At 39.3% G+C, this 15,843-nt stretch overlaps 1 protein-coding gene across 2 annotated transcripts in view; it reads left to right on the forward strand.

The window, feature by feature from the left end:
* ramp2 (receptor (G protein-coupled) activity modifying protein 2) overlaps positions 1-11,194 on the forward strand; it is a 41,260-nt gene extending 30,066 nt beyond the window's left edge. The window contains exons 4-6 of one of the 2 annotated variants that reach the window (XM_060902085.1): positions 4,005-4,031; positions 4,441-4,612; positions 7,054-11,194. In XM_060902085.1, coding sequence (XP_060758068.1) covers positions 4,005-4,031; positions 4,441-4,612; positions 7,054-7,303 — 449 coding nt within the window. In that variant the 3' untranslated portion in view covers positions 7,304-11,194. The remainder of the gene's footprint in view (positions 1-4,004; positions 4,032-4,440; positions 4,613-7,053) is intronic. The other variant, XM_060902086.1, reaches the window with a different exon arrangement.
* The last annotated feature ends 4,649 nt before the right edge of the window (positions 11,195-15,843 follow it).

The raw sequence follows: 15,843 nt of genomic DNA on the forward strand, positions 1-15,843 counted from the left end.
TTAATGATGTGAAAGGTGTGTGAGCAGAAAAACACTCATCATAGAGTTCCAGGACTGGGACGGAAGAAGAAGAACGTTTCTTGAACTTGGGAACTGACTGAAACATAGTCAGTTGTTTTAAAACAACATACTGTATAATCGATGCCAGGTTCTCATGCCACTTACTTTAAAGAGCAGAATTTCCTCAGTTTTCCATTTGCTCCAGCTGGACTGAGTCAGCCAAGACATGTTTTTGTGTCTGAAGTTGCTGCTTTTTGGTTTAGCACTGGAGCTACGAGGCTAATAGCAAATAAAAGCTGTATTACAGCAATCAGTTTTTGTTGTTATGACGACCAGGAGCTTTCTGCCAAGTACTGTTCCATCCTACAAGTACAAGTACGTATCGTATGTTTCCCCTCTGTGAGTTCTCTATCACTCGAGAACATTCAGTATTTCAGATGTCAAAAAAATTCTCAATTTAGCCCAATTTAAATGTACACTGTGTGTAAAACGGCACAAGTCTGACTCCTGATACAGTTCAGTACCAGTGGTATTACATGTCCATTTCAGACATAAGTTCAAGTTTCTGTTCAGCACATTCTCACCAGCAGGAATAAAACATAACACAATGATCATACACTTTCATACATGTTCAGGTACAGCTAATAACATACAGTATCTCGCAAAAGTATTCATCCCCCTTGGTGTTTGTCCTGTTTTGTCGCATTACAAGCTGGAATTAAAATGGATTTTTTGGGGGTTAGCACCATTTGATTTACACAACATACCTACAACTTTAAAAGTGAAAATTGTTGTTTCATTGTGACACAAACAATAATTAAGATGAAAAACAAAAATCTGGAGTGTGCATGGGTATTCACCCCCCACCCCAAAAGTCAATACTTTGTAGAGCCACCTTTTGTTGCAATTACAGCTGCAGGTGTCTTGGGGTATGTGTCTATTACCTTAGCACATCTAGCCACTGGGATTTTTGCCCATTCCTCAAGGCAAAACTGCTCCAACTCCTTCAAGTTAGATGGGTTGCGTTGGTGTACAGCGATCTTCAAGTTATGCCATAGATTCTTGCTTGGATTGAGGTCTGGGCTTTGATTAGGCCGTTCCAAGACATTGAAAATGTTTCCCTTTAATCCACTCCACTGTAGCTTTAGCGGTATGTTTAGGGTCATTGTCCTGCTGGAACGTGAACCTTCATCCCAGTCTCAAACTTCTGGCCGACTCAAACAGGTTTTCCTCCAGAATTGCCCTGTATTTAGTGCCATCCATCTTTCCTTCAGTCCTGACCAGCTTTCCTGTCCCTGCAGATGAAAAATATCCCCACAGCATGATGCTGCCACCACCATGCTTCATGGTAGGAATGGTGTTCTCAGGGTATTGGGTTTGCACCACACATGGCGTTTCCCATGATGGTCAAAAAGATCAGTTTTAGTCTCATTTGACCAGAGAATCTTCTTCCATGTGTTTGGGGAGTCTGCCACATGCTGTTGGGCAAACTCCAAACGTGTTTTTTTAAGCAATTACTTTTTTTCTGACCACTTTTCCATAAAGCCCCACTCTGTGGAGTGTACAGCTTAAAGTGGTCTTATGGACAGATACTCCCATCTCCGCTGTGGATCTTTGCAGCTCCTTCAGTGTTATCTTTGGTGTCTTTGTTGCATCTCTGATTAATGCCCTCCTTGCCCGGTCTGTGAGTTTTGGTGGGTCGCCTTCTCTTGTCAGGTTTGTAGTGGTGCCATATTCTTTCCATTTTGCTATAATGGATTTAATGGTGCTCCGTGGGATATTCAAAGTTTGGGATATATTTTATGACCCAACCCTGATCTATACTTCTCCACAACTTTGTCTTTGACCTGTTTGGAGGCTCCTTGGTTTTCTTGTTGCTTGCTTAGTCATGTTGCAGAGTCAGGGTCCTTCCAGAACAGGTTGATTTATACAGACGTCATGTGACAGATCATGTGACACTTTGATTGCACACAGGTGGATCTTAATCAACTAATTATGTGACTAATGAAGTAAATTCGTTGGAGCAGCTCTTATTTATGGGTTTCATACGAAAGGGGGTGAATACCTATGCACACTCCAGATTTCTGTTTTTTTTTCATCTTAATTATTGTTTGTGTTACAATAAAAAAAAAAATGTGCACCTTTAAAGTGGTAGGCATGTTGTGCAAATCAAATGGTGCTAACCCTCCAATAATCCATTTTAATTCCAGCTTGTAATGCAGCAAAACAGGACAAACACCAAGGGAGATGAATACTTTTGCAAGATACTGTACGCTGTTGTGAGAACCAAGGATGAATTTCCGAAGTTGGGGTCCATGTTTCTTGTTTCATTGTTTAGCATTTAGGGGGAAAAAGGACATTCATGGAAGTCTCGTGCTTGTTTATTGTGCATGGATATTAAAAAGATCCTTTAAAAGCTTTTAAAAACATCCAGGAGCTTTGTTAGTGTTTCATCAGTGCTTAAACGTGGATGTAGGATGCAGGCAGGCGTATCAGATGCTCGCTGGCTGTGCTGTGAAAATTGTGCATACAGACGCTCATTTAAATTTCCAAACCTGTCATTGCTTAACTCTTGAATATTTTCTATCGTGAATATGATCATTAAAAAGCTTATAATCTCTGCTCTCCAAAGAAATGTATCTGGTTAAGATCTGTTCAGTACTTTGGGAGTAATGGCAGGTTGAAGTCGGTACAACAGAGTAAAAACTCTGCTCGCGTGACGTCGGGAAACTGCCGGTGCTTTTTGAGTTACGGGAAAGCAATCAGGCTCTCTCTCTCTCTCTCTCTCTCTCTCTCTCTCTCTCTCTTTCTTTCTTTCTTTCTTTCTTTCTTCTGATTGGTTTCTGACTGGATTACTCGTGAATATCGATCAGATCACTTTTATAGAGATGTTCTCTCGCTCTCACTGTTTCTGATGAAGCATTCAGCAAAATTTTCCATCAGCTAGTTTTGATGTTATGATTCACGAAGACTTTGAAGTGAGTTTTCATAGCTTTACCTACTTATTTTTTCAAATAAAACTGATTCCTGTAAATAAATAACTATTTTACAATATAACTGGAGTTGTTTTGATGAAAAATACTGAGATGTTAGTGGTCAGAATGAGATTTAAAAAAAAAAGGAAGTCAGAAACGTGAGTGTCAATTTCAATTCAGTAAATGTGAATTGTTTATTGGATGTGGATCAGACAGTTTTTTCGAGGTTCGCCTTGAAAGCTGTGAATATTATCATTTATATTCTTTAAAAGAAACACTAGTAGGCCCTACTTTTGAGAAATACAAAACCCTACAGAGCACAAAGAGGGGATTAGAAATTATCTTTTATTACTTTTTTATTGAGTGTACCGATTTAACGTTGTTACCTAATTAACATAATTAATACTAACTAAATACTAATTTGCATATTTTGTTTTTACTAAATTTTCAAACATTGTATTCAGTATCCAACCATCTATGTCCCTGCCAATTTACATGTAAATATATTTTAAAATAAAGAAGTTATTAAGAAAAAACATTTTATCTCATTGGTTAATGAGGCCCATTTTGGGCCATGTGATCCTTATACAGAATATCACGGCCGTTTTCTAAAAATTAAGCCTTTTTTTCCCCAAATCTTTGATTTGTAATATCTCAAGAACGGATAAACATAGTTTAATTCTGTAAAACGTATGTTGTTCTGCATTCAATTCTGAATTCAGTGAGAGCAGTTTCAAGCAATTTGGATTGAATTTGAATTTTCACCTGATATGCCTAATGTAGCTACCGCCTTGTCGGAATTACATTATGGCATTTCGGCTCCTGAGGAAGTTTAAATTTTTCAGAGTGGCAGTTACGATTGTACTGTAGACTTGATCTCAAAGCTACATTTAAGCTAATGGGGAAATTATTTCATTTTTGGCCAAACTGTTCGTTAATGCTGTGGTAGCTTAGCTGTTAAAGAAAACATCAAACTTTGACGTCCTGGTTTGAATATTTGCTCTGACACTCATGTCGCTTCTTTACTAGGCACCAGCGTTGAAGAGAAAACAACATGTAAGTTTTCACTGTGTTACATCCTGTAGTGTTGGTTTAAGTGGAATTGTTGTTTAGTAAGGAACAAAACACAAGTGAGCTTTTTGTTGTGGGAAATGACTCAGTGACAGGATGGTGCTATGAAGTACAAGTTGAAGCGAAGTTACTGTTACCATCCTGAAACTGATTATTTCCCAATAACACAGTGTTTTATTCCTCTTATATGACAGTAAAATTTATTGAAGAATGATACATTGTATTTTTTATATGTTCAATGTTGTGGAACATCCTCAAAATGTTGCTTTTTCTCTTGAAGACAAAAAATTTCAGCTTGTCAAAAAGCCATCAAGAATAAACTTGTGTCATGAAAACCTTCAAACTTATAGTTAAACTGTGAAATAATTCAAATGAATTGTATTTCTCCTCTCAGTGTATGGGAATGAAGCAAGCATATGTGAAGAATACCGCACCTTATGTGATGTCACTCAACTACCAAGGGTTCAGTGCTACTCTGAATTCCTTAAAGTTTGCAAAAGTAACTTTGAGAGTGAGATAAACAATGTCAACACCTCCGACTGGTGCATGTGGGACAAAGTGAAAAGGTTAGTGATGTTCCTGCACTTCATTAAATCATGTGTTAGAACTTAGAGAGAGACAGAGAGAGAGATATATACCGTATATAGAGAGAACTGAAATCAGATACTGATGAAAGACAAGAGATCACATGGAAATTTTTGCAGGTAGGAAACCCCAGATGAAAAGGCAGGAATTCTTTTTGTGGTATAAAGTGCATTAAAAAAGTCCTTTCTGCTTTCTTGTTCAGGTATAAACCAGAATATCTTGGAGTGTTACCCATGTCCTTTGAAATTTGTGTGTTAAATTCTAGTGATGCAGTGAAATTTTGAGTACAAAAACGTCTGAAAAAGTTACAATGATGAAAATTTCAACAAAAAAATTTCATTTGGTCGTTAAAAAAATTCTAAGGATGCTCCAAAGTTTCAACTACCAAAACGTGAAAATAAGTTAGAATTCTGAAAAATTAATAAAAAAAAGTTTTCATTTGACATATTTACAACTTTTATCATGAGCCTGAATTAAAAAAAAATGGCTGAAAAAGTTCAAAATTGGAAAATTTCAGCTGGAAAAGTTTTCATTGGGCATCCTAAAAATTCTAATGATGCTACAAAATCTTGACTACCAAAGTACCTGAAAACAGGTTAGAATTCTGAAAAATTCATCAAAAAAAGTTTTCATTTTGCATTTAAAAAACTTTAGTGATTATCCTTAAAAAAAGAAAGAAAATGGCTGAAAAAGTTCAAAATCGGAACATTTCAGCTAGAAAAATTTCATTCGGCATCCTAAAAATTCTAGTGATGTGCCATAATTTTGATTGTCAAAATTGCATGAAAAATTTAAATCCTCAAAAAAATTAGACAAGAGAATTTTCAATTGGTATTTTAAAAGTTTTTAGTGATGCTCCCAATTTTTCACGACTGAAATACCTGAAAACAGGTTAGAATTCTGAAAAATTAATCAAAAAGTTTTCATTTGACATTTTAAAAACTCTTTGAATGATTCTAAATAAAAAAAAATGGTTGAAAAAGTTGAAAACTGGAAAATTTCAGCTAGAAATGTTTTCCAAATCCCCCAAAAAAGATTTCAACGGGAAAAGTTTTCACTTGGTATTTTACAAAATTGTTTAGTGACTAATTTTAGAAATATCTGGAAAAAAAATTAAAGTGCTGAAAATTTCAACAAGAAAAGTTTTCATTCATTAAAGGAGTGCAGTATGGGGTTTGATACCTCACTGGAAAGCATGTTATTCAAGTCAATATAAAGACCATATATAGGATATAATTTTATACGATACTATAATATTATATTATAATACTATAATGTTATTATTATTATTTTTTTTAGGGTTTTCCACTAAGCATTAACTCATTATTTGAACTAAATTAATAATTAATTTTATAATTAATAATTTATGCAACAAAGAAAAAGGCTAAATAACATCAGCACCAACAAAACCTCCACCACCAACACCTCCACCACCACCACCACCAACAACACCAACATGACCACCTCCACCACCACCAATACCACCACCACCAACAACACCACCTCCTCCAACAACACCTCCACCACCACCATCAACGACACCACCACCAACAACACCACCAACAACACCAACACGACCAACAACACCTCCACCACCAACACCACCACCAACAACAACACCTCCACCACCACCAGCAACACCTCCACCATCAACAACAACATCTTCACAACCACCAACACCATCAACAACAACACCAACATCGCCTCCACCACCATCAACAACAACACCAACACCACCTCCACCACCAACATGACCACCACCAACAACAACACCACCTCCACCACCACCACCAACATCACCAACACCTCCACCACCAACAACACTAACACCACCACCACCAATAACAACAACAACAATAATAATAGGAATAGTACAACACTTTGTATTCAGTTTTGTTTTTTGGTTCAGAGTGGAATAGATTTTAGTTTCAGTTTCATTTAGAATTTTCATTCTCATGCCTCACTAAGAATGTATACTTGTTTGGAACATTTTAACCAGTCTACCTCCTACCAGTACTTACCACTATTTATTAAGAAATAGTTCCTCAAAATCTGATGCTAAATTTCACTTTTATTTAAAAAAATAAATTCCTGAAGGTTTTTTGGCTGGTTTTCTTTCTCCACAGGGACCTTGACAAGGAAACACTCTGTGGTTTAGTTTTTATTTATAAGAACATAAAAATTCTCTGTATATGTTGGTATACTATTGTAACCTACTATTTAGGGATTATACCATTTCAGATGTAACCTGTGATTGGCTGGTGTTGTTTGTGATGTCATTTTGTTTAGCCTCTTTGGAACATTCGGTCTCACTACACATTAGTCATTGAAAAGCCATTACATCATTCCCATAACACTACAGACTTTTAGTAGGACTTATCTGATTGGAAATGTCCACACTCTGGCTTTATCTCTCTTGCAGTCCCTACAACAAGTTCACGGTGTGTTCGGAGAATACTGCAGAGTGCCTGATGCTCCCGTGGCCCAACACTCTGGTGGAGGACATGTTTGTGGAAATCCACTCCTCCTATTTCCAGGAGTGTCCCACTGAGTCACTTAGGGATCCGCCACCTAATGTCATCTTCGCACTCGTCATGACCCCTATATGTCTTATCCCGGCTATGGTGGTTCTCGTTGTGTTGAAGACCAAAAACGGAGACAGGAGGTCATAAAGCTTGGCTTCATCATCTGGATTTGCTCCATCTGCCCTTTTCCTGGAAAAAAAAAAACTGGCACTCACAGTTTCTTCTGCTTTCAGACATAAAGATCTTTCTGTATTCTATCTTGACCAACAGTATCCAACAGTAGTTCTGTTTCCATCCACATGCTGCATGAATTCTGAAATATCGCGAATGGAAATGAAAAACGATGACCAGGAATCCAAGAGAGGATATCAACTTGGTATTCTCTGTGGATTTGAAGGAAGGCCTTGCTTTTAGCATTTTGATGAGTGCAGCACTAGAACATATTTTGTCAGCTTTCTAATTTGGTCGCTGTTTCACTGACCATTTTGGATAACGGAGTAGGAATTGCCAACAACTAAATTGGGATGAAATTGGGTTCGCAAATGAAATCAAGACATTGGGTAAGAAATTCATCCAAGTGGAAGCTCCAGTATTCAACCCAGAACCATGTTTTGTTGCCTGGAAACCTAAGTGACGAGGCTAAAATATGTTAGCTAGCAATGTAATAACGTATGCTGAGTTAGTTAGTTGGGTACAGTAAGTGCATTTATACAGACGAAGAGAAACAACAAAAAAAATGTTACTCATCTTGATCAAGTTTCCTCACATCACAAGTTAAATATAATTTGAGTCTGCCTAGCATTTATATTTTCTTGCAATATGATTAAATACAAAGTGAAGTAATGTGCGTATCATGCTAGCAGGAGAAGACAGCTTCATGTTTCTCAGTTTTGTTAGAATTTCCACGTACCTGCGTTTCCCGATCCTGAAAAGATTGTCTGTTTTACGTGCCGCTAATTAACCCACCGTGTTAAAATGTTCCACGAGCATTAGATCGGCCAATGTGTGTAGTGCAGCAGGTGGCAGGATTTGGAAGCTATAGTTATAGCATCAAGGTGAAATTTAAACATAGCTCCAAATAAAAAAATTAAAAAAATAAATTGCCACATGATGCGATAAATGATGATTTCTCTCACATTTCATACTTTTTTTTTCCCAAAAATTCGTTCTACGTTTTTTGCAAAGCATCTGTATGGAAACAGACCTACTTGAGCAATATTTATTTATCATGCATCGCTGATATATTACGCGCTTACAATCATGTTTTGTTTGAATTTCTTATTTTATTTTTTCCCATTTTTAATCCTTGCGGATGATTAAGAGAGTTCGTTCAAGCGTTAAACACTCATGCAGACGCTTTTCAAAAGCAACGTTTGATCGTTTACTCTCATGCTTCTAACATCAGTTCATTTCACTCATTTGTTCTCTCAAATCCTGATGCTGATATTAACATTACAGTGCTGAGTGCTGGTCCACCTCTCTTATTAACACCTGTATAAGCCACTGAAGCCTTACTTCATGTACTGTAAGTGTGTGTGTGTGTGTATTTTTTAATAATATAATTGGTATTTTTATAGGAATGAGTGTCAGTTGAGTAACAAAGGCTAATTTGCTGGCTCGGGGATGATTATGATAAAATGTCAATGCGTATTTTTATGATTTTATGACCCAAGTCACAAGCGATGACTATCGGTTTTGTGAAAGGACGACTAAGAGAGAACTTCACCCATCTTTCATTCTTTCATATTTAAACCATTTACGTATAATCATCCTCTGTCACTGAAATAAGATAGAAGATTTAAAAAAAAGTGCTTTGCTGGAGGATGAACTTTTCAAAGAATGCTTTATGGTTTGGAAAGGAAACAGACCGTAGAGCGGAAATTTCAACTGTCCAATCACATCCAAGCAGGTTGGTGATTTTTAGATCACAGTACCATATACGCGTTCTTGTCAGATTCTGTAGGCTGTCGGGAGAAACTCTGATTTTATTGGCTCTGCAGGTTCTGTAAAAATAAACAAATAAATAAAATAAACGACATGGACCTCCAACATGTAGCCAATCAGGAACATCTAAACTGATCTAATAATCTTGGTGATAATTCAGAAACTTTTGCATCTTGCTTTAGTATTCTTTGCATGCATGGCTTTGGATTGGAAACTGAATAAAGGGAAGAGCTGTTTTGTTTGGATGAGTTTCAAAACAGCTAGCTTCAGCAAGGGGGAAGCCATGGTTAAATAGTTAGAGAAAAAGCTTTGAAACCAAAAGGTTGCTGGTTCAGTTCCCTAAACCAGCAGGATTGGTTTAAATGCCCTTGAGCAAGGCACCTAACCTCCAACTACTCTGCCAAGTGTGGTGGTGCACCTTGTGTCTGATTAGCGAAAGAAAAAATTGATGATGTGATTATCAGTTTGGGCAAGAACCTGGCCATGATGATAATAGCTTCAGAGAGCTATTGCTGAAAAATCTAATTAAAGAGTGAGAAGATGAAGACTATCGAGTACAAATGTGCAAGCAGCAATCCATATTTACTTGTTTACGGTTTAGAAGAAGAAGAAGAAACCTTTATTCATCACATGCATGCTTCAAGCACAGTGAAATTCATCCTCTGCATTTAACCCATCTGAAGCAGTGAACACACGCACACACTCAGAGCAGTGGGCAGCCACACCAGAGCAGTCAGGGGTTCAGTACCTTGCTCAAGGGCACCTCAGCCCAAGGCCGCCCCACGTCAACCTAACTGCATGTCTTTGGATTGTGGGGGAAACCGGAGCACCCGGAGGAAACCCACACAGACATGGGGAGAACACGCAAACTCCACACAGAAAGGCCCTCGCCGGCCGCTGGGTTCGAACCCGGAACCTTCTTGCTGTGAGGCGACCGTGCTAACCACTACACCACCATGCCTTGCACTTTATTGGAAACAAAAAATTTAAATACACAGAATGGCATGAAGTAGAAGCTGGGGCTGATTTCTTTCTAGCACAGACCATATTACATTACATTAATGGCATTTAGCAGAAGCTTTTATCCAGAGCAATGTACAATATACCCAGAGCAGCCTGGGGAGCAGTTAGGAGTTCGGTGCCTTGCTCAAGGGCACTTCAGCTGGTCCAGGGAATCAAACCAGCAACCTTTTGGTCCCAAAGCTGCTTCTCTAACCATTAGAACATGGCTTCGTGCAGTCAAGGAACTCATGCAGTCGAGTCAAATGATTGTAATAAACACGAATGAGGTGGATTACCTTCCTGATTACCTCACTGACCACATGATCATTTCGTGCTTGGATTAGATTCTTAAAACTTGGTGCATCCTTTCCATCTTGTTTCAGTTACAGATCCCAGTATTTGATGCAAATATAAAGAACAAAATGGGTGAACTGTTTTTAAGGAGCAACTGAACCACATAAACATCTCAATTTATCAATGTATATATTTTTTAATGACAATGCAGTGTTTTCTCTGTCGGCTTAGTGAATGTTTAAAGGGTTAAAAGTTTAAGGCAAGCACATGGTTGTGTATTCAAATCCCATGACTGCCCCTGCTGGGTCACTGAACCAGACGATTAACCCTCAGTTACTCTGTAAACGTGTGCTCGGATCGTCTCAAAGCCATTTTTGGAAATTTCGGACCTCACAGCTGCTTTGGTGCAACATCCACAGTAATTTAGCGCAGTAGAGGTGAAAGGTTAAAGGGAACACTCTTAACTGGAAAACCAGCTGGAATGAAGGCTGTGTGCTTACCTGTGTGAATCTGTATATGAATAAAAGGGTCTTAGTTCAAGGTCTGACGGTGGGACTATAAAAATGGAAAAAAAAAGTATGTATGTTTATACTTAATTGTTTTACTGTTTCATGTAATGGGAGATGTTGTCTTTGTATACTTTGCACATTTTGTAATGACTATGAAAGTGTGTGCCTTCGTCGAATCTGTGTATTTGAGCTGCTCTGTCCTGTGGTATGGCCTCACTAACAATCTGTGAATCATTTTATACTGTTCCTCTGGAAGCACTTAGACAATACAATTAAACAGTGTCTTTTACATGTGATTATTTCCCTTCCCCCCTTTACGTAAGTGATTTTTTTACCCTTTTCAACTCGGTGTCAGAAGATGACTTCAGTGTCTCTAAAAGAAACCAGATCTCCAAACAGGCAGATGGTCATATGTTTGCAATTTTAATTCCTTGTAATTCCCGCTAATTAACAGCCCATGAGATAAACACATGAAACATTAAAGCGTCCATTTCCTTTCTGCTCAAGTGCCACGAATTTGCCAGAATGTTCTAAAACATCATGGGAAAACAAACAAACAAACGTTTCCTTTTGAACAAAAATGGCCACATTGCAATCAAACCACCGATGAGTTGCCATGAAGTTACCACAGTGCTGTTGAATTCTTCATTCGGGTAGAATAGACAGAAGGGTTCGAAAACGTCCACCTTTTGGTGAAGTTGCTTCATCTCACACTAAAAAAAAAAAAAAATGCACTACCGTTCAAAAGTTTGGGGTCACCCAGACAATGTTGTGTTTTCCATGAAAAGTCACACTTTTATTTACCACCATAAGTTGTAAAATGAATAGAAAATATAGTCAAGACATTTTTCTGGCCATTTTGAGCATTTAATCGACCCCACAAATGTGATGCTCCAGAAACTCAGGCTGCATCCACACGACAACGGCAACGAGATTTTTTTTTAGCGGGTAAAAAAAATATCGCGTCCACATGGGCAACGGATCAGTAAAATATCAGGTACATATGGCAACGCAACGCTTGCTGAAAACGATGCAATACACATGCTACACCTCTACGTGCGCTGTAAAGGCCAATTTATGCTGACAACCCAGTCCTCGCAGACGGTGTCGCAGACAGTGTCTGCGTAGCCCCCCCACCTTCGCAGACGCTCTGCGCGCACCTCCCAAAAATTGTGACCACCGCAGAAGCCTCGCAGACAGCGCTGCAGACAAGAGGGCTCTGATTGGTCCACTCTACCCGCTGTACACGCACTTCCGCTTCCCTACTTTCCCGGTTTTTGTTTTCACGACCGGCATTTTTAAAAACACGAGCGAAGATGGAGCAGCATGAAGAGCGGTTGATTGAGGAAGTACGTACATCTACACGACTCCAGTTCTAGTCATTATAAAAAAAAAAAGTTCTAGTCATTATAAGTAACCGGAGGATAAACACTCCACTAACCACACCCACCAACTACTCCTAGCGACTTCGCGCCCCCTTGCGTTGTGCCGGTGAATAACATCGCGCACGCCTATTCCCCCGCTCAACAATAAATTACAACTGTCTGCGAAAAGCTATCTGCGAAAGCCTTGTCGCAAGAGCATGCAGAGGCCTTAAGACGGTCCCATCGGAGACACCAGAACAATAGAAGAAGTAGGACGCATGCGCATAAACCCCTTCTTCTACCCGGCGTGAATGAGTGAGTGCTGCTTGTTCTAGTCATGTGGTTGTGACGTCATCGTAAACAAATCCGTTCTACTCATCCAGACGACTTCGCAACGGCGCCGTTGCCAGATTTTTCCACTCTGGAACCCGTTCTCAAAAAATACCGTTTTGGGGCACCCAAAACGCCGGTGCTGTGTGGACGCCAGGCTGAAACGATAAAAAATGTTATCGGATTCACCTGAATCCGTTGCCGTGTGGACAGGGCCTCAATCTGCTCAAAGGAAGGTCAGTTTTATAGCTTCTCTAAAGAGCTCAACTGTTTTCAGCTGTGCTAACATGATTGTACAAGGGTTTTCTAATCATCCATTAGCCTTCTGAGGCAATGAGCAAACACATTGTACCATTAGAACACTGGAGTGAGAGTTGCTGGAAATGGGGCTCTATACACCTATGGAGATATTGCACCAAAAACCAGACGACATTTGCAGCTAGAATAGTCATTTACCACATTAGCAATGTATAGAGTGTATTTCTGATTAGTTTAAAGTGATCTTCATTGAAAAGAACAGTGCTTTTCTTTCAAAAATAAGGACATTTCAAAGTGACCCCAAACTTTTGAACGGTAGTGTAATAAAAGAGAAAAATCAAGAAATCATTATTTTCAACAAAAAACATGTGGCACTATTATCAGCACCCCTGGAAATGTGAACACAGTGTCACTGAAGCATGTTATGTGTCCCATTTAAATTGTACAGTATGTTTGAGTTGATTGGGGTGTGTAGGAACTTTCAAGCTGTAATCCATGACTTCCTGTTTACCTGGGGTACAAATATGAGGTGACGCAGAGGACAAATTCCCTCAACATCAACATGGGAAAGATAAAAGAGAACACACAAACCAAATGAGGGAGAAGTGTGTTGAGTTTCATAAGTCAGGGAATGGTTATAAAAAAATCGCTGCTCGCCTGAAAATATCTATTTCCAATGTCCTGTAAGGGCAATAATAAAAAAAGTGGACACCAACTGGAACTGTTACAAACTTGTCTGGAAGAGGAGCCAAGTTTATTTTACCCCCTCATAGTGAGGAGGAGGGTAAGAGAGGGGAAAAAATCCCCAAGGGTCACTGTTAGTGAATTACAAGAAAAAACAAAATTGTGGGGTTTCCAAATCTCCAAAACCACTATCAGATGCCACCTCCATGCCAACAGATTATTTCGAAGGTTTGCCAGAATAAAAGCCTTTTCTGTCAGTTAACCACAAACGTAAGAGCCTGAAGTTTGCGAAACACTACTACAACTTTGACTGGAACTGTGTTCTCTGGTCTGATGGAACAAAAATGTGGCAATAAACACTCAAGGTGCATGTCTGGTGGATGTCTGACAAGAGGCTGAATTGGAGGTAGCAGAGTTGAAGATGTTGAGATTTTCAGTTGGAGTGATGAAGTTGAACAGGATCGGAAATGAGAATATTAGAGGGACGGGACATGTAAGACAGCTTGGAGACAAAGTGAGAGAGGAGAAGTGATATTGAGATGGTTTGGACACATACAGAAGAGAGATCCAGGGTATATTGTATTGGGAAAAGAATGCTGGAGATGGAGTTGCCAGGTAATAGGAAAAGAGGAAGAACAAGGATGAGATTTATGGATGTAGTGAAGGAGGACATGAGGACGGTTGGTGCTCCAGAAAAAGATACAGAGGACAGGAGGAGATGGAAGGACATTATCTGCTGTGGTGACCCCTAATGGGAAGAGCCAAAAGAAGAAGAAGACTCAACGTGGGTTTGGTGTAAAAAGAAGGATGACTATAATGAAAAGAACCTGATCCCAACTGTAAAATATGGTAGAAGCTCTGTGATGTTTGTTTTGGGACTGTTTTTCCTCCAAAGGCCTGGAAACCTTGTTAGGGTCCATGGCATCATGGACTCCATGAAATACCAGGAAATTTTAAATCAGAATCTGGCTGCCTCTGCCAGGAAACTAAAACTGGGTCATCATTGGATCTTCCAGCAGGACAATGATCTGAAGCAGATGTCCAAATCAACACAAAAATGGTTCGCTGAACACAGAATCAAACTCCTGCCATGGCCATCTCATACCCCTTTTCCACCAAATCAGTTCCAGGGCTGGTTCGGGGCCAGTGCTGGTGCTGGTTCACAACTCGTTCAACTTGTGAGCCAGCTGAGAACCAGTTTGCTTTTCCATAGCTCGCGGTGCTAAGTGGAGCCACGTCATTACGTCGCTGTATACGTCAGTTACGTCGCTACGTTTGCTTAAACCTTGACGTGAATATCGAAGCAAAAACAACACGGAAGAAGCAGCAGCAGCAACAACAACAACAATAATAATAATGGATGACTTCGCGTTTGTACAGCTGCTGCTTCTCGCCGCTTAAAAATGGCGATCTTTCGCGGTCTTGTTATTGTTGTTGGTCTTAACAACTCCGCCCCCCCCGCTGACGTAAGCAGTTCTTTCCTCTGGCCCAGCAGAGAGTTGGTGCTAGCCTGGAACCGGTTTTTCTGGCCCCAGAGCCAGTTCTTTGTCAGTGGAAACAGAAAACCCGGTTCCAAACTAAGCACTGGCCCCGAACCAGCCCTGGAACTGCTTTGGTGGAAAAGGGGCATCAGTCCCCTGAGCTGAACCCCAGTGAAAACCTGTGGACTGAGCTGAAGAGGAGACAGCACAAGAGAGGGCCGAGAACCCTGGATGATCTGGAGAGATTGTGTAAAGAAGAATGGTCTCAGATGCCCTGCTCTGGATCTCCAACCTTATAAAATGTTATATGAGAGACTCAGGGCTGTTTTACTGGTGAAGAGAGGTTCGTATCGCGTTCATATTAGTACATTATTGCTTCCACAAACACTTTTATGCAAAACACTCTACATGTTTTGTGTTTTTAACAATCAGAGGTAAGGTTGTAATTTGTCCATCATGGGATCTTGTTTTGTGAACATTCCACACCTTAAATGTAACTGTACATATATAAAAAAAGTGTTATTTTAAGTGCCATTTTAATATATAAAAAAACTGTATCAAAATCGTTGGATAACTGCTGTGGTATAAGAGAAATAAAACACTTCAGGATGTTCTGAAAGGAAAACAATCAACAATGGAATGGTTAGCATCCATGATAATGGCATAAGGACATTAAAGGTAGACTACCTTTCAGATTTTTCAAGTGTAGGTCATAAAAAGAATTTTCCCTGACACCCAGTTGTTTTTGTTTAGTGGACCGAAAGCTACTGAATTTGAATCACAGACTTCCAATTTTATTACTTTTTTAAAATAGAACAATT

This window comes from Neoarius graeffei, chromosome 20, assembly GCF_027579695.1.
Source record: "Neoarius graeffei isolate fNeoGra1 chromosome 20, fNeoGra1.pri, whole genome shotgun sequence".
NCBI classification, from domain to species: domain Eukaryota; kingdom Metazoa; phylum Chordata; class Actinopteri; order Siluriformes; family Ariidae; genus Neoarius; species Neoarius graeffei.